Genomic DNA, 25,528 nt, shown 5'->3' with positions numbered 1-25,528 from the left:
GGAAATTTAAAACAGACTAAAGTGAGTTTATGCAACTAGTTATTTTATTCAGTAACTTACTGATAAAATAGTTAAAGGACCACTCAATGCAGTAGAATTGCATAATTAACAAGTGCATAATAAAAGGACAATGCAATAACACTCTGAATTTCAAATAAGCTGTAGATTTTTTTTCTTACAAATTTATTTTTTCCCCATTTTCCGGCCCCCTGTATCATGTGACAGACATCATCCAATAACAGACTAGTATATGTATACCCCGAGAGCTTGTGCTCTATCTGAATGATAAAAGTTTATTTTAAACTGAGTGTTGCTTAAATGTACCGGTCATACCATATACCATGTGTTGTAATGTTAACCTGTTAAGTAAGTTGCATTATAATAAAAGTAGATTAGAATGTAAAAATGGGTAGTTTGTTATCTGGGTAAAATAATGTAGCTTTGTGTGATTTTACTTACCACCCATGGCTTGTCACAGAAGTTATAAATAGATTCTAAAGAATTGACACTAGGTATCCCAGCATACTGCATGCCAATGATAAGGTTGCGGAAGTCTTCATTTTCGGCCATGCTAAAGGAATGTTGTCGAATAAGGACAAAATCAGGCCTGAATGACCTATAGAAAGAAAATCAAAATATGATTAGAATCAATTAATAGATACTGCCCCACAAACAACTCTGTGTATAAATAAATTAAAATGCTATTAAAAATAGGTTCCATTAAAAACAGGAAGCAAGTTACATGGTCACAATGAAAAAAACGGTATATCCTATGATTGTGATCAATGTAGATTTAGTCTACATTTACCATAATCATAGGCTATAGTATTAAAAATGATGGCATTAATGGACAAAAAGATTTAAATACTGATATATTACATTTACAATTTCAGAGAAGGATCTTTATTACACTTTTAATAATTACCAGAAATAAAAAACAACAATTTAATAATGTATACTAGTTACAGGGCGTTTTAATTTGACTTAACAAAAAAATCTAGTTTAAGGTAAAAATGGGATAATAAAAAAATAATGCAATAGCACTTACTCTTAATGTTTAATGAACAAATTCCAATAGGTTAGCTGTCTGTATCATGTGACAGTCATTATCCAATCACACACTTTTGTGAACTCTTGCACATCCTTAGTAGTATATCATGTCTATCATCTATCATGTCCTGTTTAGGTCTAAAAAGATCAAAGCACCTGTCCACATATAATTTATCTTCCTGTTCCTTTCTCTACCATGCAATACAGGCATGAGGGGTTGAGGTGTAAAACGGATATGGTTACTAAAAAGATGAAGATGTGTGTGTCTGTGTATATGTATGTGTGTGTGTGTATATACGCCCAGAAAATTGTTGCAATTACAAATGTTTAGGCATTTTCATGTTTATTTATTATGTTTGTATTGGTATGACACAAAAAAGTTAAGGAGAAAAAAAAACCAAATCTGACACATTCCACGCAAAACTCCAAAAATGGAATGGACAAAATTATTGGTCCCCTTAATTTAATATTTGGTAGCACACCGATTGGAAAAAATAACTGAAATCAATCACTTCATGTAACCATCAATGAGTTTCTTACACCTCTCTACTGGAATTATGGACCACTCTTATTTCGCCAAATACTCCAGGTCTCTCAGATTGGAAGGGTTCCTTTTCCCAACTGCTGTTTTGAGATCTCTCCACAGGTGCTGTATGGGATTGAGATCTGGACTCATTGCTGGCCAGTTCAGTACTCTCCAGTGCTTTGTCTTTAACCATTTCAGGGTGCTTTTTGACGTCTGCTTTGGTTCATTGTCCTGCTGTAAGACCCATGACCTCTGCCGGAGCCCCAACTTTCTGACACTGGACCCTACATTGTACCACAGAATTCTTTGGTAGTCTTCAGATTTCATAGTGCCATGCACACAGCCTAGACATCCAGTGCCTGAAGCAGCAAAGGAACCCCAAAACATCAGTGAACCTCCACCATGTTTGACTGTAGGGACTGTATTCTTTTCTTTAAAAGTTGCATTTCCTTTTCTAAAAACAGTAGAATGATGGGCTTTACCAAATAGCTGTAATTTTGTTTAATCTGTCCACAGCAGATTCTCCCAAAAGGATTTTGGCTTCCTCTGGTAAGTTTTGCCAATCTCCAATCTGGCTTTTTTATGTTTCTGTGTCAGCAGTGGTGTCCTCCTGGGTCTCCTACCATACAGCAAGATTCCAAAATTTCCGCTATACCGGGTGCATAAATAACGCAAAAAAAATTAGCGTTATCGCACTTTCCATAGCGCTGCCATTACAGGTTTAGTCAAAACCTTATTTTGTTGTGCGATATGGTGCGTTAAGCTCCATACTGCACAAAACCTTTACGTGCTCGTGTACGCTTTCACCCATAGACATCAATGGAGAGAGAGTGTTAGAAAAAAACTAACACCTGCAATCGCGGAATGGCGATCGCCGTAACGCAATCCCTTTGATGTCTATTGGGAAAATAAACACCCTAATATAAGCCCCTAATCTAAATACCCCTAATCCACCGACACTAAATAAAATGATAAACCCCTAATCTGCCACCCCAACATCGCAGACACTAAATAAACTTATTAACCCCTAAACCGCCTGCCCCCCACATTGCAACTACTATAATAAACCTATTAACCCCTAAACCGCCGGCCCCCACATTGCAACTACTAAACTAAACCGCTGAACCCCTAAACCGCCGAACCCCACATCGCAACACACTGTATTAAACTATTAACCCCTAAACCTAACACCCCCTAATTTGATAATTAAATTTACAATATAACTATCTTTAAATAAATAAAAACTTACCTGTGAAATAAAAAAACTAAGTTTAAACTATAAAGTAACCTAACATTACTATTTTAAAACAATAAAATTAACTAAAAATAAAAAAAAAACTAAATTACAAATTAAAAAAATCCTAACACTACGAAAAAATAAAAAAATACATTACATAAAAATAAAAAACTCTAAGATTACAAAAAATAATAAAATAAATTATCTAAAATAATAAAATTACACCTAATCTAATACCCCCTATAAAAAATAAAAATAAAAAATAAAAACACCTCCTAACCTAAAAAGTTAAGGGCCTTTTGTAGGGCATTGCCCTAAGTTAAACAGCTCTTTTACCTAAAAATTACAAAGACCCCATAATAGTAAATCCCCCCACCCAACCAACCCCCCAAAATAAAAAAACTTAAGTCTAAAAAAACCCTAAGCTACCCATTGCCCCTAAAGGGGCATTTGTATGGGCATTGCCCTTAAAAGGGCATTCAGCTCTTTTACTGCCCATCTCTAATCTAAAAAAAACAGCCAACCCCCCCCAAAAAAAAAACCTAACACTAACCCCAGAAAACCTACTCACAGTTCCTGAAGTCCGGACATCCATCTTCATCCAGGTGGCGACATCTTCATCCATTGCGGGGGCATCTCCTATCTTTGTCCCGGTGGTGCGGAATTGTGGAGGCGTGGAGCATCATCGCCGACGGCGGCGCGAACATCCAGCGTGAAGTATCCTCTTCATACGATCACCGCCGTACACTGAAGCTTGACCAGTTTAAAAATGGGGTACCTTGCATTCCTATTAGCTGACATTTTCAAATCAGCTAATAGAATGAAAGCTACTGAAATCCTATTGGCTTATTTTTTTGCCGGCTTTTAGGGGTTAATAGCTTTATTTAGTGTTGGCTATGTAGGTGGGTGGCAGATTAGGGGTTAATAAGTTTAATATCGTATTTGTGATGCGGGAGGGTGGCGGTTTAGGGGTTAATAGGTAGTTTATGTACTTTGTAACATTTTAGTTAAGAGTTTTGTGAAGCATTTTTTTTTTACACAAAATCTATAACTACTGCTCTCAGATCGCGGTATGGATTGTGTCGGTATAGAGCATAATGCAAGCTTTTTAGCTGGACCGCAGAACCTGCGCTATGGAAATCCCGCACTGAAACTTAAATTTTTGACTGCGGAATAGATTGTTGCGTTACAGGCTAAAACGCTTGCAGTATAGCTATACCGCCGCAACTTGTAAATACGGTAGACCTGCCATTCCACGCGTAATGGACAATTTTTCAGCAGTATAGCCGTACCGCACCATACCGCAAAACTTGAAATTTTGCTGATAGTGTCCCTTTTCATTCAGATGGCGACGTATAGTGCAAGCTGACACATTTGTACCCTGTGCCTGAAGGTCAGCTTTAATTTATCTGGAAGTTGATCAAGGTTTTTTATCCACTATTCAAACAATCCTTTGTTGCAAACTTTGATCAATTTTTCTCTTTTGTGCATTTCCAGGGAGATTAGCTACAGTGCCATGGACTGTACACTTCTTGACAATGTTGTGCACAGTGGACACTAACATTAGGATCTCTGGAGATGGACTTGTAACCTTGAGTTTGTCCATGCTTTTCCACAATTCTTCTCTTCTCCATGCTCAGTGTGGCACACAGAGACATACAACAAAAAGGGAGTCAATTATTCACCATTTTAACTGGTTGCCGGTGTGATTTCTATATTGTCAGCACTTGTTAATTGATACAGGTGAGTTTAATTACAAATTACAGGAGTATCACAAACTTGGAATGCAATTTTTTCTTACAATTTTGAGAAGGTGCCAATAATTTTGTCCAGTCCATTTTTGTAGTTTTGCGTGGTATATATTGTATACTGTTTATCTATCTATCTAAAAAGATCCACATCCCTGACCTATTCCCTAAGGATTTATATGTATCCCTGTATAAAATTTCCAGCATCTCTTACCATAAAAAAAAATGATTTCCTCAAATTAAAGGGACAATACACACCTTCCAATTGCAAGACACAGCTGTTATCTTGCGTTAGAATAACATATCAGCCAAGTCTAAACATTTTTTAAACTAAAAAAAAACCTTAACAAATCTGTAGGTTGCATTTTCTGTTCTGAGAATAAGCAAAAACACAATTTCATAACTAAATTACATGAAAAGGGAGCAAAATAAATAATGAAATAAGTAAGACATTTGTATTAAAATCTCAGGTTGTTTACTGTCCCTTTTAACTGAATGATACAGTGCCAAAAAAACTTCAATAAGTTTAAACAATTAATTTTACTTCAAACTTGTACCATAGCCCCACTAATGTGTACTTATACATGCACCGATCAATGTTCATTTATGTGCCTAGGTGTATTTGAGTGTAAAGACAAGGCTCCCCCATATTGTGTCACTGTCACGGTTTGGGAACGCTGCCCCATTTTTCCTCCTGCAGATTTCCCTTCAATATTCAGATTTCCAAAGTAAAAGCAGAGACTGCCTTAAATCTACCCATAGTCTACCATGTCTCTGCCCACAGCTTCATCCTTGTCTTTAATTCCCTAATGACAAGCACAACCGCGCCTATTATACAACCATAACTCCTCCCCTACAGTTGTGGCTCTCATCACAGAATGCCATAAGCCCCGCCCACTACTCTCCCTCAACTGCCAATCCAGAAGGCCTCCAGGAAATGTCGGGAGGTACGTAAATACACTGAATTTATTAGATTCCTGATGAATTTTCTAATATTTTTTTTTCCAAATTACAATTTTCTGGGTCAAACTGCAGCCATGTTTAAAAGATCATAGGGAATACGAACGAGGATGGAACAATTCTACCCACAAGGAAACCTGCTTGTTACGTGGTGGAGGGAGCTGGCTAGATGCCCTCAAGATATGTATGAAGATAACATTTTTGGAAGCAAATCCACATGAATTTTATTAATCAAGGGGATAATTTACTTAGACAGCATCAATGTAATGCATTGCATTGTATTGTAAAGTAAAAACTAAACTTCCATGCTTCAGATAGAGCATGCCATATTCATTCTCTTGGTATCCTTTTTGAAGAGTAAGGTTTGGAGAACTAGTGGAGCTATTGACCAATGACAGGAGGCGTATATGTGCAGTCACAATTCAGCTGCTAGCTCCCAGCATACCTAGATATAGTTTTCAGCAAGACAACAAAGCAAATTTGAAAAAAGTAAATTGGAAAGTTATTTAAAATTTCATGCTCTACCTGAATCATGAAAGTTTTATTTTGACGACATAGTACCTTAAAAGGTTCTGGTCAAATATCCCATGAAAGAAGACTGTTAGAAGAAATGATTGCAGATAAGGGTTGCAGAAGCTTAGTTGACAACGCTATCTGCACCACTGTAGTGAAGAGCATTTGGTTAAATTGTGTCAGCAATAAATGATGAATTTAATTTAGGAGGAAATGCATTCTTAACTAAATGCGCTCTCAAATCCATTTTATTTTTTATATTTGCTGCTTAGAGTTGGAGAGGATGCAGGTGCGGAATGAATAAAGTCCGAGTACTGAAACAGAGTATATTTCTTTAGAACACAATATTGTCTGTCTGGTCCTTCACTGCTGAGAGCAATAATTACAGTTTATTATATATATGGCAGGTTGGCAGATCTGGAAAATTCACGTAAGCCAAATAATATCTTACTTAAAGCATTTCTAAGTTACCAAAAATTAAAAAAGAATATAATTTTAAAGGGACATGAAACACATTTTTTCTCCATAATACAGTTAAAAAAGTTACCAGTATAAAAACTGTTTTCACAGTCCTCCTGTATCGTCTTTACCCCAAATTTGGGAGGAGGAAAAAAGGTCCCAAATTTCTCAAAGCCTAATCCCAGAATAGGGGTCATCCAGAGCGGAAGATCCCGTGGACAATCTAGAACAAGAGAAGAGGTAAAGGTGCACAGAGACAAGGGTCCTCTCTGGTATAATATATCAGGAATAAAACAAGATGATATATAAAAGAGCCAAATTTGCACTCACATGCACAAACCTCAACATAAATGAGGTATGGTAACAGCAGGGATGGCGTGAAGCCTTTTCTCCTCTCCAATAGTTTCCTGGCACATTCAATAGAAGTTAAACCGTTTCCAGATCTGATCCCCAGTCCTGTTGTAAACGGCTTATTTCAGGCAGATGGATAAATAAGTGCAGGGGAGACAATTATGCCAATACAAGGGAAACTGAGATTAGCAGGGGGGTAGTTGATCAGCAGGGTCAGTAACGGCTAGCAACAGGACCTGCTATTGTGAGTTGCTGTGGATTTGTGCTTGGACTTCTGCTGTGTTCCTGACCATCCATTTGACTACCTGCTAGTGTGTTGCCCACCTCGGCCTCACCTGACCTTGTTATATGGATACTGATTCTAACTTGTTACTTTGCATTGCCAGCCTGAACTTGACCCTGTTATCTGGATTTACTCCTAACATCCGTTACTGACCCTGCTGATCAACTACCCCCCTGCTAATCTCAGTTTCCCTTGTATTGGCACAATTGTCCCCCCTGCACTTATTTATCAATCTGCCTGAAATAAGCCGTTTACAACAGGACTGGGGATCAGATCTGGACAATAGTTTATCTTCTGTTGAAAACGCCAGGAAACTTTTGGAGAGGAGAAAAGGCTTCACGCCATCCCTGCTGTTACCATACCTCATTTATATTGAGGTTTGTACATGTGAGTGCAAATTTGGCTATTTTATAAATCATCCTGTTTTATTCCTGATATATTATACCAGAGAGGACCCTTGTCTCTGTGCGCCCTTCCCTCTTCTCTTGTTATATATATATATATATATATATATATATATTTATATATATATATATATATGTATTAAAATTATGGTGGAGATAAACGTTTTATCAGTGATTTCTATATTTGTTGCATTCACCCCATTAGGGGATCGCTGTGTGTTAATACAGTATTTGAAGCAAAGAGTTTGAGATGTTAATTTGTATATCTTACCCAGAATCCTCTTGTGCATTGGTAACAATGTATATGGAGTTTTAGTGGGTAAAAGCAAGCGGGATACTTGCCTAAATGTGCTAATTTCCTGTGCAACAAAATTTATTGATATATACTGTATATATATATATATACATATATATATATATATATATATATTGTGACAGAACCCAAGGCATAGTAATGGAAGGTGTCCATATTCCCTCAAAAGTGCTGCAGTGCGGGGTATGGTCTGACAACCCCAGGGAGAATTGTTATGTTTGTTTACCACATATAGAAAATATGTGATTTATTTCTGGGTCCCTGGGGTGGAGCATTTGGAGAGTAGGGCGGGCCATTGCTCCCCCCGGAGTTTGCAGGTAGCACATCATGTCAAAAAGTCCAGTCCAGGAATTCTGTCTGACTCAGCTAGCTACTCACCTGCATGTGGTAATTGACAGCAGGTGCTAATAAAATCCCCAGTCAGGGGTTGAGAGGTAGATTTGCCAGCAGTTAAGGGGAACTGCAAACACTGTCCTGAGAGACTGAGAGGAATTATCTCTAAAGGACAAACAAAGTTTGAAAGGTCTGTGCATTATTACTTTTGTGAAAAGCTACTTAGTGCAGACTTGTTAGTTTTTGCCAGACCTGATAATAAACAGACTGTATTTTATAGAGAGAAAGAAAACGCCGTCCAAGCAGCATCTGATCGGATTCCACACACAGCGGAAGTGAACCCGCTAGCATCAAAAAGGTAGTCCAAATACTTCCTGTGTACACAGAGTGCCGTAGTGGTGGTGGAGGAATCAAGCCACTGGAAGTATCAATAGCAAGAACAAAGTGCAGACACTCCAAGGGGTAATACCAAAAAAGAATTTATTGAGAAGACAAAAAATACAATTAAAACAGCAAATGCTGAGCGCTATAACAAGCCCGAAAAAAGGCAGACAGACTACAGGCACGAAGTCTGACGCGTTTTGCGCCATCTAGTGGTGCTTATTCATAGACATCTTTTTTCTGGCTTGCTATAGCGCTCAGCATTTGCTGTTTTAATTGTATTTTTTGTCTTCTCAATAAATTATTTTTTGGTATTACCCCTTGGAGTGCCTGCACTTTGTTCTTTGTATTTTATAAAGCTACAACCTTGTGTGGTGTTTCCAGCTTTGAGGACTGTGTGTTTCCAAGATCCCAAGTCACATATGGTGGAGGCAGCGGGCGAGCACACTAATAGTCTGTTAAGGAAACAATACCACACTTAAAATGGAGGAAGTTGTAAAGGCTTTACTACAGGCTACGGCCTCAAAGCAATAGGCCACTGCCACACAGCAGCAAGCTACTGCCAGCCAGCCAGCCAGCCAGCCAGCCAGAAAATATTGCAGTACTACAACAACTGGTATTAACACAAAGAGAGGAACAACAGAATATCACACGTACCATGCAGCAGGAGATTTGAGGCCTATCTGAAAGACTGGTCAGGTGTGCTGCAGAAATACCACACAGTTCTAAGACTCTGAGAGTGAGTAACTATTTGTAAAAGATGGTGGCTACAGATGATGTGGAGGCTTACCTGATGGCTTTTGAAAGGACAGCCGAAAGAGAAGGGTGGCCTGTGTCTGAATGGGCAAGCCTCCTTGCTCCATTTCTGAGTTGAAAACATCAGAAGGCATATTATGATTTGGAGCCTGAGCGGGCCAGTAACTATAAAAAGCTAAAAACAGAAATCTTGGCCCACCTGGGAGTAATGACAACAGTGAGGGTCCAGCGATTTCACTCCTGGACTTACAGTCAAGACAAAGCCGTGCGGTCACAAATGTTTGACTTGATACATCTTGCCAGGAAATGGCTACAGCCAGAGGTCAACTCAGTCACATTGTGGAACAGCTCGTGATGGACCCGTTCCTGCAAGCATTGCCTGTTTTCCTGTGGCGGTGGGTCAGTCAGAGTGAACCTAAAACTGCTGATGGTCTAGTTGCCCTGGTGGAATGCTATTTGACTGCCGGAGAGTTTCTACAAATTCCCAACTAGGAAAGACCTAGAACCTTGAGGATCCAGAGTCCCAGTACATTGGGTAAGACTGTTCCGGAGAAAAGGGGGTATCAGGATGAGCAGATGGGTTTTTACAACCCGAGGACATTACAGCAAGGGGCAAGAGTTTTGTGAGGCAGGAAGAGTCCACAATAGCCTTAAAGATGTTGTCTAATGCTAATATTAAATGTTTTCAATGTAAAGAGTATGGATATTTTGCAAAGGACTGCCCTGAGAATGATGTTGCTATGTAATGTTGGCAATATAAGAGACAATTGTTCATTGTACTCTCGTTCAGTATATGTAATTACCAAAAATGATTGTTTAAATGGCCACCCTTGGTGCACTGTAAGGGTGGAGGGAAATGAAATTAAAGCTTTGCTAGACTCTGGTAGCATGGTTACGCTCATAGACAGGGGTCTGTTGAGAAATACTCCTATTGATAATTACCAGAACCTAGATATTGCTTGTGTCCATGGGGACATACACAAGTATCCAACTGCTAAAGTACTTATTGAAACACAAAATGGCCCTATAAATCATAGAGTTGGTTTAGTGGATAAATTAGTCCATAAAATGATAATAGGCAGAGATTTTCCTCATTTTTTTAATCTATGGGATGCTGCTGAGGAAAATTCACCGGATTCAGTAGAGGGCGCTGTTTGTGACTTTCCCTTTTCTGATTTATTGGGGGATGACAAAATAACTCCTGCTAGAGGGAAACATTTAACCCCTATGGAAACCCTAGTTGGAGGTAACACTGAACAGGATAATACAGGTCAATCTAATATATCTGAACCTGATGTAGAAATAACTGACCTAAAGGCTAGCCCAAGTAACTTTAGGGCTGCACAATGGGAGGATCTAACTTTAGCTGTGGCTAGAAACTATATTTCCATAAGAAATGGTACCCCCATAAATACTGATAAAGCCCTCACCTATCCATACTTTAAAGTGGAAAATGATTTATTGTACAGAGTTGGGAAAAAGGAGTCTGTCAAACAGCTGTTAGTACCCCAGGCATATCGACACACTGTATTAAACATGTATTTTGTGGGTCCTCTTGTAAAGTATATATTGGTAATAGTAGACTAGGCTACACGTTACCCTGAGGCAATACCCAATACTACTTCAGAAAAAGCAATTGCTAAGGAGTTAATGTTAATGTTCAGCCGTGTTGGGATTCCCAAAGAAATATTAACAGACCAAGGCACTCCATTTATGTAGAAAATTACAAAGGAGTTGTGTAATCTCCTTCATATAAAGCATCTGAAAACATCAGTATATCACCCACAAACTGATGGACTGGTAGAACGATTTAATAAAACACTAAAGGCTATGCACAAAAAAGTAATTGATAAAGATGGGAAAAACTGGGACTTCCTTTTGCCTTATTTAATGTTTTCTATCAGAGAGGTCCCTTAAGCTTTTACTGGGTTTTTGCCCTTTGAACTTTTGTATGGAAGACACCCCAGAGGATTGCTAGACATAGCTAAGGAGACTTGGGAACAGGAGTCAACCCCTCATAGAAGTGTGATAGAACATATAACTACATGACTAAGAGCCTATTGTAGGTTCGAAACGTTGTTCCTGTAAACTTTTGGACCCAACCAAATGAGAATAAAGGTCTTTTAAACAAAGATTTCTTCTGGTGGCTGAAGTGCTTGGATGTATGATTACTTGGATTGAAAAGATTTGGCAAATCTTATTTTGTGCCCCACAAACTGGTGTGCTGTTCTCCTTCCTCCTTGATTCCCTGTACAGCCTGTATAACAGAGTAAATTTGTTGTCCCTCAAAATAACTCAACACACAGACATTAATGTCTAAAACCGTTGGCAACAAAAGTGAGTACACTCCTAAGTGGAAATGTCCAAATTGGGCCAATAAGCCATTTTCTCTCCCCAGTGTCATGTGACTCGTTAGTGTTACAAGGTCTCAGGTGTGAATGGGGAGCAGGTGTGTTAAATTTGGTGTTATCGCTCTCTCACACTCTCTCATACTGGTCACTGGAAGTTCAAGTTCTGAAAAAAAGAATTGTTGCTCTAAATAAAGATGGTCTAGGCTATAAGAAGATTGCCAAGACCCTGAAACTGAGCTGCAGCATAGTGGGCAAGACCATACAGCGGTTTCACAGGACAGGTTCCACACAGAACAGGCCTCGCTGTCGTCCCAGAAGGAAGCCTTTTCTAAAGATGATGCACCAGAAAGCCCACAAACAATTTGCTGAAGACAAGCAAACTAAGGACATGGATTAATGGAACTATGTGTTGTGGTCCGATGAGACCAAGATAAACTTATTTGGTTCAGATGGTGTCAAGCGTGTGTGGGAGCAACCAGGTGAGGAGTACAAAGACAAGTGTGTCTTGTCTACAGTCAAGCATGGTGGTGGGAGTGTCATGGTCTGGGCCTGCATGAGTGCTGTCGGTACTGGGGAGCTACAGTTCATTGAGAGAACCATGAATGCCAACATGTACTGTTACATACTTAAGCAGAGCATGATTTCCTCCCTTCAGAGACTGGGCCACAGGGTAGTATTCCAACATGATAACAACCACAAACACACCTCCAAGATGACCACTGCCTTGCTAAAGAAGCTGAGGGTAAAGGTGATGGACTGGCCAAGCATGTCTCCAGACCTAACTTGGACATTTCCACTTAGGGGTGTACTCACTTTTGTTGCCAACGGTTTAGACATTAATGGCTGTGTGTTGAGTTATTTTGAGGGCACAGCAAATTTACACTGTTATACAGGCTGTACACTCACTACTTAACAATGTAGCAAAGGATCATTTCTTCAGTGTTGTCACATACAAGGATATAATGAAATATTTACAAAAAATTTGAGGGGTGTACTCACTTTTGTTAGATACTGTATGTATATATATATATATAAATAAATACATTTTAAAAATCTTGTATGTGAAGAACATTGCAATGTGAAATATTAATAACTCTATACCACTGTGTTTTAATATGGTGTCACGTTAGCGTGCGAGCAATAAGTCTTAGTTTTAGTTTTTTTTAACAGCATGCTCCTTTGAAGTCTATAGGGAGAAGTTAACAAGGTTGTGATATCTGAAGTCCATTGGATAATGCACATCGGGTTTCGCTTGCACGCAACATTTTTACTTTCAACTTGTAATACGGGTGCTAATCCGCGCCTGCAAAACTTTACTTCTGGCAGTGTCAGCGCTCCACGCACATTAAATAGCACTCCACTTGTAATCTAGCACTTAGTTGGGATTGGGAATTACCATAAACTATGAATATCTGAAGTAAATTGGCTCAGTACTAAATAAATAACCCCTTGATCCTGCTAAGCCTTTTTCACATCCATGTGCTAAGCCTAATTTGAGCTATTTTCTGCTACTTATTGTGGGGTAGATTACAAGTGGAGAGCAAAATATCGTTTACGCGATATTATAAGTTGAGCGCAAGGTGAACGCAAGCTCGCTTTTGCATTGCAGGGAAGCTTTGTGCTCACGAGAGCTTGCTTTTATAGGCTCCAACGGGAGCCTCGTTCTCATGCAGTCAGAAACAGCATGAGAACTAGCGCAGCGAAGGGGGTAAGTCGTGCAGCGATGGGCAGCAAAATGTAAACAAATATGTATATGACTATATATACACATATGAACACATAAATATATATGTATATAAGCATAGACATATATATTTACAGGGATAACAGTCCCCTTAGACAGCAATGCAAAGGCACTTTTTAGTGCCGTTTTTTTTCCTAACATCTCAAAACTTGCACACTTTAACCCCGAAAAATTGCTTAGTGTAGTTATTTTTAATTTTTAAAACAACCTTACACTTAAATATGTGGGTAATTAGGACACATTTTTAAAATTAACCAGAGATCTGATCTCTGGTTAATGTTCAGAGTGGTAATTGCTACCATGAACTTGCGGTAGCATTAACCAGCCACCAGCGATAAATTAGCGCTCCACTTGTATTCTAGCCTTGTATATTTAAACACAAGTGAGTAACTCACACATTATATATATTGTTTTATTTCCAGCAGTCCCAGCAGATAGGGTTGCCAGGTGTCCGGTATTAGACCGGACAGTCCGGTATTTTAGGTTTCTTTTTTTTTTTTTTTGGATAATCACAGTGACAATGAGTGACAGCGGACAGTTAGTTAACTTCATATTTCATTATCCTTATCCAATATGCTGAGTGGTATAATGGTAAAATGTGTGTGACAGCAACAGGCAGCCAGAGGTGACAGGTGAGGTGGTGTGCGGTGAGGTGCTGGCGTTACAGCGTAATCTGACTGAGTCTGACTGTGAGTGACATACATACACGTGCACATTACACGTGACAAGTGACGTAAGCAACTCAGGAGACCTGAGCGGCGAACATGCTTTTTGAGTGAGAGGCTGAGCGGAGAAAATCAGTGTGTGTGTGTGTCAGTCACCCAGATTGTCAAAGTTAGTATGGTAGTACCAGTCAGCAAAGCAAGTCTGCGGTACTTACTGGGTAATTATCTGGCTCAGCTGGCCTGGCTGAGAGGCAGAGCAAGAGAGGGCAAGTTGCTGGTTGCCAGTGGGATACTAAAGAAGTCTTCAAGTCGGATTTTGGAAGCAGTTCCCTCACCATGATGAGGTATGTGTTTGTAGACTAACAACAACTTAAAAAGCAATATTATCCTCAAAATTATATATACCGGTATATATATATATATATATATATATATATATATATATTGTGTGTGTGTGCACTGTGTATGTATGTATGTATATATATATATATATATGTACATGCAGAATCTACGTATATATACACGTCATGTAACATTGTGGCATTCTTAAAAGAGGTAAATGCCCTTTTAAGGGCAATGGAAAAGTGCTGAATGCCCTTTTAAGGGCAATGCCCATACAAATGCCCTTTTCAGGGCAATGGGTAGCTTAGGTTTTTGTTAGAGTTAGGTTTATTATTTTGGGGGGTTGGTTGGGTAGTGGGTTTTACTGTTGGGGGGTCTTTGTGGGTTTTTTTACAGGTAAAAGAGCTGTTTAACTTAGGGCAATGCCCTACAAAAGGCCCTTTTTAACAGCTATTGGTAGTTTATTGTAGGCTAGGTTTTTTTTTTTTATTTTGGGTGGGCTTATTTATTTTTATAGGGCTATTACATTAGGTGTAATTCTTTTTTTTCTGATAGTTTCGTAATTTAGGGTTCGTTATTTTTTGTAATTTAGTATTTTTTATTTTTTGTAATTAGATACTTTGTAATTTTTATAGCAGTGTTAGGATTTTTTTAATGTGTATTTTAGTTTTCTTTAATTGGTAGTTAGTTTAATTTTAGTTTAATAATTATCGCCTAGATTTAGAGTTCTGCGTTAGCCGCCAAAACCAGCGTTAGGGGGTCCTAACGCTGGTTTTAGCCGCCCGCTGGTATTTAGAGTCAGTCAGGAAAGGATCTAGCGCTCACTTTCCAGCCGCAAATTTTCCATACCGCAGATCCCCTTACGTCAATTGCGTATCCTATCTTTTCAATTGGATCTTTCTAACGCCGGTATTTAGAGTCTTGGCTGAAGTGAGCGTTAGAAATCTAACGACAAGACTCCAGCCACAGAAAAAAGCCAGGAGTTAAGAGCGTTATGGGCTAACGCCGGTTCATAAAGCTCTTAACTACTGTGCTCTAAAGTACACTAACACCCATAAACTACCTATGTACCCCTAAACCGAGGCCCCCCCACATCGTCGCCTCTCTATTAAATTTTTTTAACCCCTAATCTGCCGACCGCACACCGCCGCAACCTACATTATCCCTATGTACCCCTAATCTGCTGCCCCTAACATCGCCGACCCCTACATAATATTTATTACCCCATAATCTGCCCCCCCCCAACATCGCCGCTACCTACCTACAATTATTAACCCCTAATCTGCCGACCGGACCTCACCGCTACTATAATAAATGTATTAACCCCTAATCCGCCTTACTACCGCCTCGCAAACCCTATAATAAATAGTATTAACTAACCTAATCTGCCCTCCCTAACATCGCCGACACCTAACTTCAAGTATTAACCCCGAATCTGCCAACCGGACCTCGCCGCTACTCTAATAAATGTATTAACCCCTAAAGCTAAGTCTAACCCTAACCCTAACACCCCCCTAAGTTAAATATAATTTAAATCTAACAAAATAAAATAAATCTTATTAAATAAATGATTCCTATTTAAATCTAAATACTTACCTGTAAAATAAACCCTAATATAGCTACAATATAAATAATAATTACATTGTAGCTATTTTAGGATTTATATTTATTTTACAGGCAACTTTGTATTTATTTTAACCAAGTACAATAGCTATTAAATAGTTAATAACTATTTAATAGTTACCTAGTTAAAATAATTACAAAATTACCTGTAAAATAAATCCTAACCTAAGTTACAATTAAACCTAACACTACCCTATCAATAAATTAATTAAATAAACTATCTACAATTATCTACAATTAAATCCACTAAACTAAATTACAAAAAAAACAAAACACTAAATTACAAAAAAAACAAACACTAAATTACAAAAAATAAAAAAAGATTACAAGAATTTTAAACTAATTACACCTACTACACCCTAAAAAAATAACAAAGCCCCCCAAAATAAAAAAATGCCCTACCCTATTCTAAAATAAAAATTTAACAGCTCTTTTACCTTACCAGCCCTTAAAAGGGCCTTTTGCGGGGCATGCCCCAAAGAAAACAGCTCTTTTGCATTTAAATAAACATACAATACCCCCCCCAACATTACAACCCACCACCCACATACCCCTAATCTAACCCAAACCCCCCTTAAAAAACCTAACACTAAGCCCCTGAAGATCTTCCTACCTTGTCTTCACCACGCCAGGTATCACCGATCCGTCCAGAAGAGGGTCCGAAGTCTTCCTCCTATCCGGCAAGAAGAGGTCCAGAAGAGGCTCTGAAGTCTTCATCCTATCCGGCAAGAAGAGGAGATCCGGACCGGCAAACATCTTCATCCAAGCGGCATCTTCTATCTTCTTCCATCCGGCGCAGAGCGGGACCATCTTGAAGCAGCCGACGCGGATCCATCCTCTTCTAACGACGAATGAAGGTTCCTTTAAATGACGTCATCCAAGATGGCGTCCCTCGAATTCCGATTGGCTGATAGGATTCTATCAGCCAATCGGAATTAAGGTAGGAAAAATCTGATTGGCTGATTGAATCAGCCAATCAGATTCAAGTTCAATCGGATTGGCTGATCCAATCAGATTGAGCTCGCATTCTATTGGCTGTTCCGATCGGCTGCTTCAAGATGGTGATTTTATTTAGTTAGAATAAAATTATATTTAACTTAGGGGGGTGTTATGGTTAGAGTTAGACTTAGCTTTAGGGGTTAATACATTTATTAGAGTAGCAGTGAGGTCCGGTCGGCAGATTAGGGGTTAATAATTGTAGGTAGGTGGCGGCGACGTTGGGGGCGGCAGATTAGGGGTTAATAAATATAATATAGGGGTCGGTGGTGTTAGGGGCAGCAGATTAGGGGTACATAGGGATAACGTAGGTTGCGGCGGTGTACGGAGCGGCAGATTAGGGGTTAAAAATAATATGCAGGGGTCAGCAATAGCGGGGGCGGCAGATTAGGGTTTAATAAGTGTAAGGCTAGGGGTGTTTAGACTCGGGGTACATGTTAGGGTGTTAGGTGCAGACTTAGGAAGTGTTTCCCCATAGGAAACAATGGGGCTGCGATAGGAGCTGAACGCTGCTTTTTTGCAGGTGTTAGATTTTTTTTCAGCTCAAACGGCCCCATTGTTTCCTATGGGGGAATCATGCACGAGCACGTTTTTGAAGCTGGCAGCGTCCGTAAGCACCGCTGGTATTGAAAGTTGCAGTGGCGGTAAATATGCCTGTACGCTCCCTTTTTGGAGCCTAACGCAGCCCTTCAGAGAACTCTAAATACCAGCGTTGTTTAAAAGGTGAGGGGGGAAAAAAACACGCGTAGCTAACGCACCCCTTTGGCCGCAGAACTCTAAATCTAGGCGTATATTAGTTTAATTGTTAGTTTAAACTTATTTTTTTTATTTGACAGGTAAATTTTAATTTAATTTAAGATAGGAAAATTGTAATTTTAATATAAAGTTAGGGGGGCGTTAGGTTTTGGGGTTACTAGTTTAAATCATTTTATTGCGATGTGTGGGGCTTTCGGTTTAGGGGTTAATAGTTTAATTTAGTATATTTCTTTGGGGGGGTTTGCGGTTTAGGGGTTAATAGGTTTATTATAGTGGCGACGGTGGCAGGTAGCGGCGGAATAGGGATTAATAACTTTAGTATGGTGGGGTGATGTGGGCGGACGCAGAATAGGGGTTAATAATATTTAAATATTGTTTGTGATGTGGGAGGGCGGCAGTTTAGGGGTTAATAACTGTATTATAGTGGTGACGAGGTCGGGGAGCGGCGGAATAGGGGTTAATAAATGTTATTAGTGGTGGTGATGTCGGGAGCAGCAGATTAGGGGTTAATAACTTTAATATAGTGGGGTTAATAGGTAGTTTATGGTTGTTTAGTGTACTTTGTAACACTTTAGTTATGAGTTTTATGTAACAGTTTTGTTGCGTAAAACTCATAACTACTGCTCTCATGTGGCGGTACGGAACGTGTTATTACAGGGTGTAACGCAAGCTTTTTAGCCTCCCCGTAAAACGCGTAACAGCAGCGCTATGTAAGTCCCATGAAAAAACTTAATTTTTACGAGTGCGGGACTGACGTTGCGTTACAGGCTAAAAGACTTGCGGTACAGCTATTTTTTCAGTGTTAAAAGACGAACGTACAACTCGTAATCTACCTGATGAGCACTGTTGCTGCAGAGATCATGTTACTAAACTGTCATCAATGACAGCAAAATTTGAAAGAGAAACCCATAGAGGCTTTTGGGGGGTTATAATACAAACTAAAGGAGCCCCTTTGTGCAAGTGAAGAAATAAAAGCACTTTTTTCAGGTGATTATTGTTAGCACAATGATCACCTGGTATTACAGGCAACAATCATATATTTATTTAACATAGGCACTAGTCCACTATAAAATAAACTCTATAGTGGGTCTCTAGACATACATCCCCCCCCCCATAAATAACTCCATGAGGTCAATTTAACATGGTGCGGACAGACATGATTCGCTATAGCGAATCATGTCCGCTGCACATCGATAAATTTCGACAGCATACACTGTCAGCATGTATCATTGCACCAGCAGTTCTTGTGAACTGTTGGTGCAATACCACCCCCTGCAGATTCGCAGCCATGTGTTGTGCTTTTTACTTTTCTGGGAGGGGGGCTTGTGGCTTTCCATATGATGAAAGACAAATGATTCCCCCATCCAGCTCCCTTCACTGCCTGACTGGTGACATTAGCCTCTCTCCAATTAAGGCCTAGGAATGCCTTCCACTATACACCAACTATTATCTGCCTGTGGTACAGGTGTCACCAAAAACAGTAATATGCATTGGGTCAACATGTGCACTGAAAGAGTTAAAATATGAAAATATAGCATTTTCCATTACGACAAGACAAGAATTTTTAGGCAAAACAACAATAAAAGTCAACAATGCTCTTTTCATGAAATATCACATGGAGACAGAGCTCATGTGATTACGAGCTTGTAGCTTTATCTGAGGAAAAACTGAGCTAATGGTTCAAAAATATCAAGCTTGAAAGTGGTTAATTTATATAATAGTAGGAAAAAACAATAGAGAATTATTTTGGTGAGTTTGTACAGATCCCATATAAAACGCCAGATCAAAATAACCTTTATATCAAAATTAGCAAATTATGTAAATCTGGATTTTATATTGATTCTGGAATTAATTTTGATCCATTGTTTCTAATTTGATTTGAGTTAATTTGAGAATTTGGAGTAATGAACAGACCAGACCAGACAAAGAGAACGGAAGACTAAAGCCCTGATGATAAAAGACTCTACTGCTTGGAGAGAATTTATAGTGCAGACTTTAAGGGACTGTACTCACTGAATGCTAAAAGAAAAACGGTGGAACCCACCAGCACTGCAAGATCTCTCGCAAGATTTAAGACAGGCACATTTTCTACACTTTTCTAAGGGTTGTTCTCTGAATTTCTGTATGTAAAACAGAGACAAGCCCATTGGAATATATCACTGCATGCTATGGGAGTGTTGTTTCGCTTATACTTTGTGCTTTATTATTTCATTTAAGCTTTGCACTTTCTATTTTATATTTTAACACATTTAGGATTAGCTCTAGCAGTGATTTTACAAATTCTGATTATGTTTTGAACAATTCTGTGTTACTTTAAAAAAGTAGGATCGTATGTTGTATATTTCTGTGTATCTTTTACAATTTATATTGCATTTTGTATTTTTTCTATAGTAAAATAAAACACAGCTTCTGAAAGTCGGAGGGACAGAGGTTTTCCCAGGGCTGAACAGTGGAGTTCCTTGGGCTAAACAGGGGAGTTACCAGGGTATGTCTAAAGCTCTCCCAAGTCTCATTTAATTATCTTGCCAGCTGTATGCAAGTAAAGTTTGCTCAAAATTCACAATACACTTATTTAACTGACTCTATACTTATCTTGCTTGACCTTTCAGCTGCCTTTTACACCGCTGAACACCCCCTCCTCTTACAGACTCTCAGGTCTCTTTGTCTCTGTGACACTGCTCTTTCTTGGCTTGACTCTTATCTCTCTAACAGGCCACTTTCTGTGTAATTTTCTGTCACATCCTCCTCTTCAATGGCTCTTTCAGTTAGAGTACCTCAAGTCTTTGTCCTGGGTCCTCTTAACTGGGTAAACATATCAACAGCTCTATACCAAAGACACCCAGATCTACCTCTCCATCCCTGCCCTCTCTCCCTCAGTCCTTTCTCACAACAGTGACTGCTTATCTGGCATTTCTTCCTTGATGGCCTCTCACCACCTAAAGATTAACGTTCACAACTGAGATCCTTATCATCACTATCTCCCCATCACCCCAAGTCTGCTGCCTCGTATTACACTCGACTCCAATCTGTCCTTCACCCCCCACATCCAATCCCTCTCTTCATCCTGCCACAACCACCTATGCAATATTTCCAAAATTCATCCGTTTCTGAGTATTGACACCACAAAGCAACTAATCCACTCCCTTATAATTTTCCGACTTCACTTCTGCAATAGCCTGCTAACTGACCTTCCTCTCTCCCTTTGATCCATACTTATTGCTTCTGCCAGGCTAAGTCACCTTTCCCGTTGCAAAATTCTCACTCTGACCTACAAAGCCCTTATCAACGCTGCAGAATTTTGAGTGCCTAGGGCAGCACAAAACCTAAATATGTCACTGGGCCTCACTGACATCATGCTGACATCTTAGAATATCTCACCTGAGCAACAAGGTTTTGAATATCAGTCCCTGGATGACAATAGAGAAAAAAATACAACGAGGGGGACAGGCAGCAGAATAAAAAGAAAGTCTAAGATAATAATACAATTTAAATATTTATAAGCATTGAAAAGTATAAAAAAGAATAATTATATTTCAAACATCATTCTTTTAAAATATAATAAACAAATCTGCAAAATTTACTATCAATTTAAACAGGGTAATATTCTTCAAAGTAGTCTAAAACAAATCACAAATCAAACATGTTCATAAATAAAGAAAGCTTTAGGTTTGTCTTTCTTACCTGACTACTTGTGCTCCGTTTCTGAAGGTTTGCAGATCTACAGCAAATGTACCATCAGCGTGAGCTACAAGGTTAATTTCCGAAAATTCAGCCTAAATAAAAACACAATTTCATTTGTAATCTGGCAAGCCAAATAAATGAAAGCAGCAATGTTGCATTACATTATTTGCACACATGTAATAGTTAAAGGGACAGTAGAGTCAAAATTAAAGGAACAGTTTAGTCAAAGTTAAACTTTCATGATTCAGATAGGGCATGCAATTTTAAACCACTTTCTAATTTACTTTTATCATTAGTTTTGTTTTGTTCTCTTGGTGTTCTTTGTTGAAAGCTAAACCTAGGTAGGCTCATATGCTAATTTCTAAGCCCTTGAAGGCCGCCTCTAATCTCAGTGAATTTTGACAGTTTTTCACAGCTAGACCGTACTAGTTTGTGTGTGCCATATAGATAACATTGTGCTTGCTCCCGTGGAGTTATTTATGAGTCAGCCCTTATTGGCTAAAATGCAAGTCTGTCAAAAGCACTGAAATAAGGGGGCAGTCTGCAAAGGCTTAGGGTCAAGGTAATCACAGAGGTAAACAGTTTATTAATATAACCGTGTTGGTTATAGAAAAATGGGGGATGGATAATAAAGGAATTACCTATCTTAAAAAATAAACAATAAGTAGACTGTCCCTTTAACATTTTAAATGTTTTTTTTATAAGATATATCTGTAATGTATTCCTGTTATTATTAAAAAAAATAGATCTTCATTCTATCATGGGACATGTTCAAGTTAAAAAAATGAAAGGAACAGTAAAGTAAAAATTTAACTTTAATCATTCAGACCCAGAATGCAATATTAAACTACTTTCCAATTTATTTCTGTTATCAAATTTGCTTTAAAATCTTGGTATCCTTTGTTGAAAAGCACACATAGGAAGGTTTGGGAGCTGAAATGTGCTACTAGGAGTTAACACCTAATGTGTTCAGATAGCTCCTAGTGGTACATTGTTGCTTTTTCAACAAAGGAGTCCAAAAGAATTAAAGTGATACTAAACCCAAATTTTTTTCTTTCATGATTCAGATAGAGCAGCAATTTTAAGTACTTTCTAATTAACTCCTATTATCAATATAAGTGAATTGTAAAGTGTTCAGAACTATATGTTCTATTTGAATCACAAAGAAAAATTATAGATTCCATGTCCCTTTACATAGTAAAATAGTAGATAAGGTTGAAAGAAGATAGGAGTCCATCAAGTTCAACCTATACAGATCCTACCTGATTTACAATAAAAGCTCAAATTTAACATCATTTAATCCCATTAAAAGGTGACCCATTTGACACAAGCAATCATATCCCTGAATTCTGTTTCTAGCCAGAAATGTATCTAAACCATTTTAAATGTATCTATGGTATTGGCATTTACTACCTCCTTAGGTAATGAGTTCCACAATTTGATTGCTCTTACAGTGAAAAAAAAAATAAGTTGCTGGAAAATAAAACTTCTTTCTCCCAGCCTTAAATTGTAACCTCTTGTCACAAACGATTTCCATGGAAAAAACAGTGATCTTCTAACTCTGTATATGGGCTTTTTTTTAATAAATTTATATAAAGTAATCATATCACCTCTATAGCGCCTTTCTTCAAGAGAAACAGACCCAGCTTGGCTAACCTCTCCTCATAGCTTAAATTCTCCATTACCCTTATTAGCTTTGTGGCCATTCTCTGAACTTTTTCTAACTCTGTAATGTATTTTTTTGAGATTGGTCCCCAGAACTGCACTCCATACTCAAGGCGACGTCTTACCAGAGATTTATATAGTGACAGAATTATGCTTTCATCCTTTGCATCAATGCCTCTTTAAATACATGCTAGTATCTTATTAATCTTAGAAGCCACTGCATTGTGCACACATCTTTAGCTTGTTATCTGTAGGTATGACCAAATCCCTTTCCTCTTCTGTTTTGCTAAGTCTAGTCCCATTTAAATAATAGGTTGCCTGCTTATTTTTTCTTACAAAAATGTAGAACCTTACATTCTTCCAATTTTTGAAGATCCACTTGCAAAGTAATTTAATCCAGCCCTGACCTAATGACCTTACTCAACTTTGTATCATCTGCAAAAATAGAGATGTTACTATTTAATCCTTGCTCCAAGTCATTAATAAAAATATTAAAAAGAACAAGGCCCAGTACTGATCCCTGGGGGACTCCACTGATCTACTTGAGTTCATGTTTTAGCCATTTTGACTCCATTTACTAAGCATTTGCTTATTAAATTTGCTTTGCAGCCCTTCTGGTACAGGTTTGTTTGTGTGAGCCTGCTTACTGCCAGTTAAGAAGCTGTAGTCACATGACTCACATGGTCACACGACTCATTCATCACAATATTTTACTAGTGCAACTGACAGGCGGACAGGTTTCCTATCTGGGAGCCTTGCTAGTCTGTGGAGTGATAACAAGAGGCGATTATGTTATACAACCGCTAAACTTTAACCAAACATGCTTAGTGCTCCGGTATTTTTTGGAAAAATATACTGGTCATGCTTAGCCTAAATTCACATAAATAATTATACAGCAAAACTCAAAGAATAAAACTACTATGACAGATTTTAAATGATCATTTATTTCAAATCAAAATCCTGCATACTTGGAAATTTCACCACGTTATCTACATTTAACTGAACCTTAGGAAAATCAGCAATAAAAACACAGAAGCAGCAATAATGTCTCATATTTATGACTTTTTTTTCTCAAAGGACTCTGAGGTGAGTTCATCATAATGGTAGAGGGTATAAGCCATACTCGGTGCAAGATCTACAGTTTAGGGCATTAGCTCAGCATACAGTTAATTTATTAACCCACCTGTTCAATTTTTATTTCATATTCCCCGTGCACCTTCTTTCCACGAAAACATTTTGACCTAGAACATGAAAATGAGATTGTTAAACTTAGCAAATTCAATGTGGACAAAATAAAACAATGTGATGAAATGCTGAAAATTGAGATTGAACCACATTATAGGTCATCAAAAAGATTTCCCATACTTTTTTTTATTTTTTACAAAATTCAAAAGTTACAGAAAGAAAAAAAAGCATAAGATAACATTATATATGAAAGAATTCCATAGCATTAAGACAAAGAGAATGTATCTCATTTTCTGGTAACATTTCAGAAAATTAATATGTTAGAGTCTTTAAAGTAAGTATCCATCTAGTGAGCACTTAAAGGGACACTGAACGCAATTTTTTTTCTTTCTTAGTTAGAGGTATCTACTAATAAAGTATGGAAATTCTGCATATATTTTGTTTGTTGCTTTTACCTTTTGTGATGTTAATTAAAGGGACACTAAACCCAATTTTTTTTTTCTTTCATGATTCAGATAGAGTATGCAATTTTAAGCAACTTTCTAATTTACTCCTATTACCAATTTGTCTTCGTTCTCTTGCTATCTTTATGTTAAAAGCAGGAATGTAAATCTTAGCAGCCAGCCCATTTTAGGTTCAGCACCATGGATAGTGCTTGCTTATTGGAGGCTTACATTTACCCACCAATAAGCAAGCATAACCCAGGTTCTCAACCAAAAATTGGCCGGCTCCTATAATCACATTCCTGATTTTTATATAACGATAGCAAGAGAACAGAGAAATATGATAATACGAGTAAATTAGAAAGTTGCTTAAAATTGCATGCTCTATCTGAATCATGAAGGAAAAAAATTGGGTTTAGTGTCCCTTTAATTAACATCACAAAAGGTAAAAGCAACAAACAAAATATATGCAGAATTTCCATACTTATTAGTAGATACCTCTAAGTTAAGAAAACATACAATTCCCCCACAAAGAGTTAAAAACAGCTCGAAGATAAACACATCAGGTGAGCCAAGAGGTGCATAGGTATCACCATCAATCACCAGCTAGCTTTCAGGAGTGCATTACTGCTCCTGAGCCTACATAAGTATGCTTTTCAACAAAGGATACTCAGAGAATAAAGTCAATTTAATAACAGAAGAAAATTGAAAAGTCTCTTAATCCCTTAACGACCAACATATCCTGTACGTTGCATGGTCGTTA

General features: G+C 38.2%; 1 protein-coding gene across 1 annotated transcript in view; it reads right to left on the bottom strand.

Annotated features, from left to right (window-relative positions):
• Positions 1-25,528, bottom strand: part of SYN2 (synapsin II) — a 759,797-nt gene that overhangs the window by 344,091 nt on the left and 390,178 nt on the right. The window contains exons 2-4 of the mRNA XM_053721097.1: positions 24,321-24,378; positions 21,473-21,564; positions 460-616 (exon numbers count right to left, since the gene is read on the bottom strand). Coding sequence (XP_053577072.1) covers positions 460-616; positions 21,473-21,564; positions 24,321-24,378 — 307 coding nt within the window. The remainder of the gene's footprint in view (positions 1-459; positions 617-21,472; positions 21,565-24,320; positions 24,379-25,528) is intronic.

Source organism: Bombina bombina, chromosome 7 (genome assembly GCF_027579735.1).
Source record: "Bombina bombina isolate aBomBom1 chromosome 7, aBomBom1.pri, whole genome shotgun sequence".
Taxonomy (NCBI): domain Eukaryota; kingdom Metazoa; phylum Chordata; class Amphibia; order Anura; family Bombinatoridae; genus Bombina; species Bombina bombina.
Note: the sequence above shows the minus strand (reverse complement) of the source record. Positions and strands in the feature narration are given on the sequence as shown.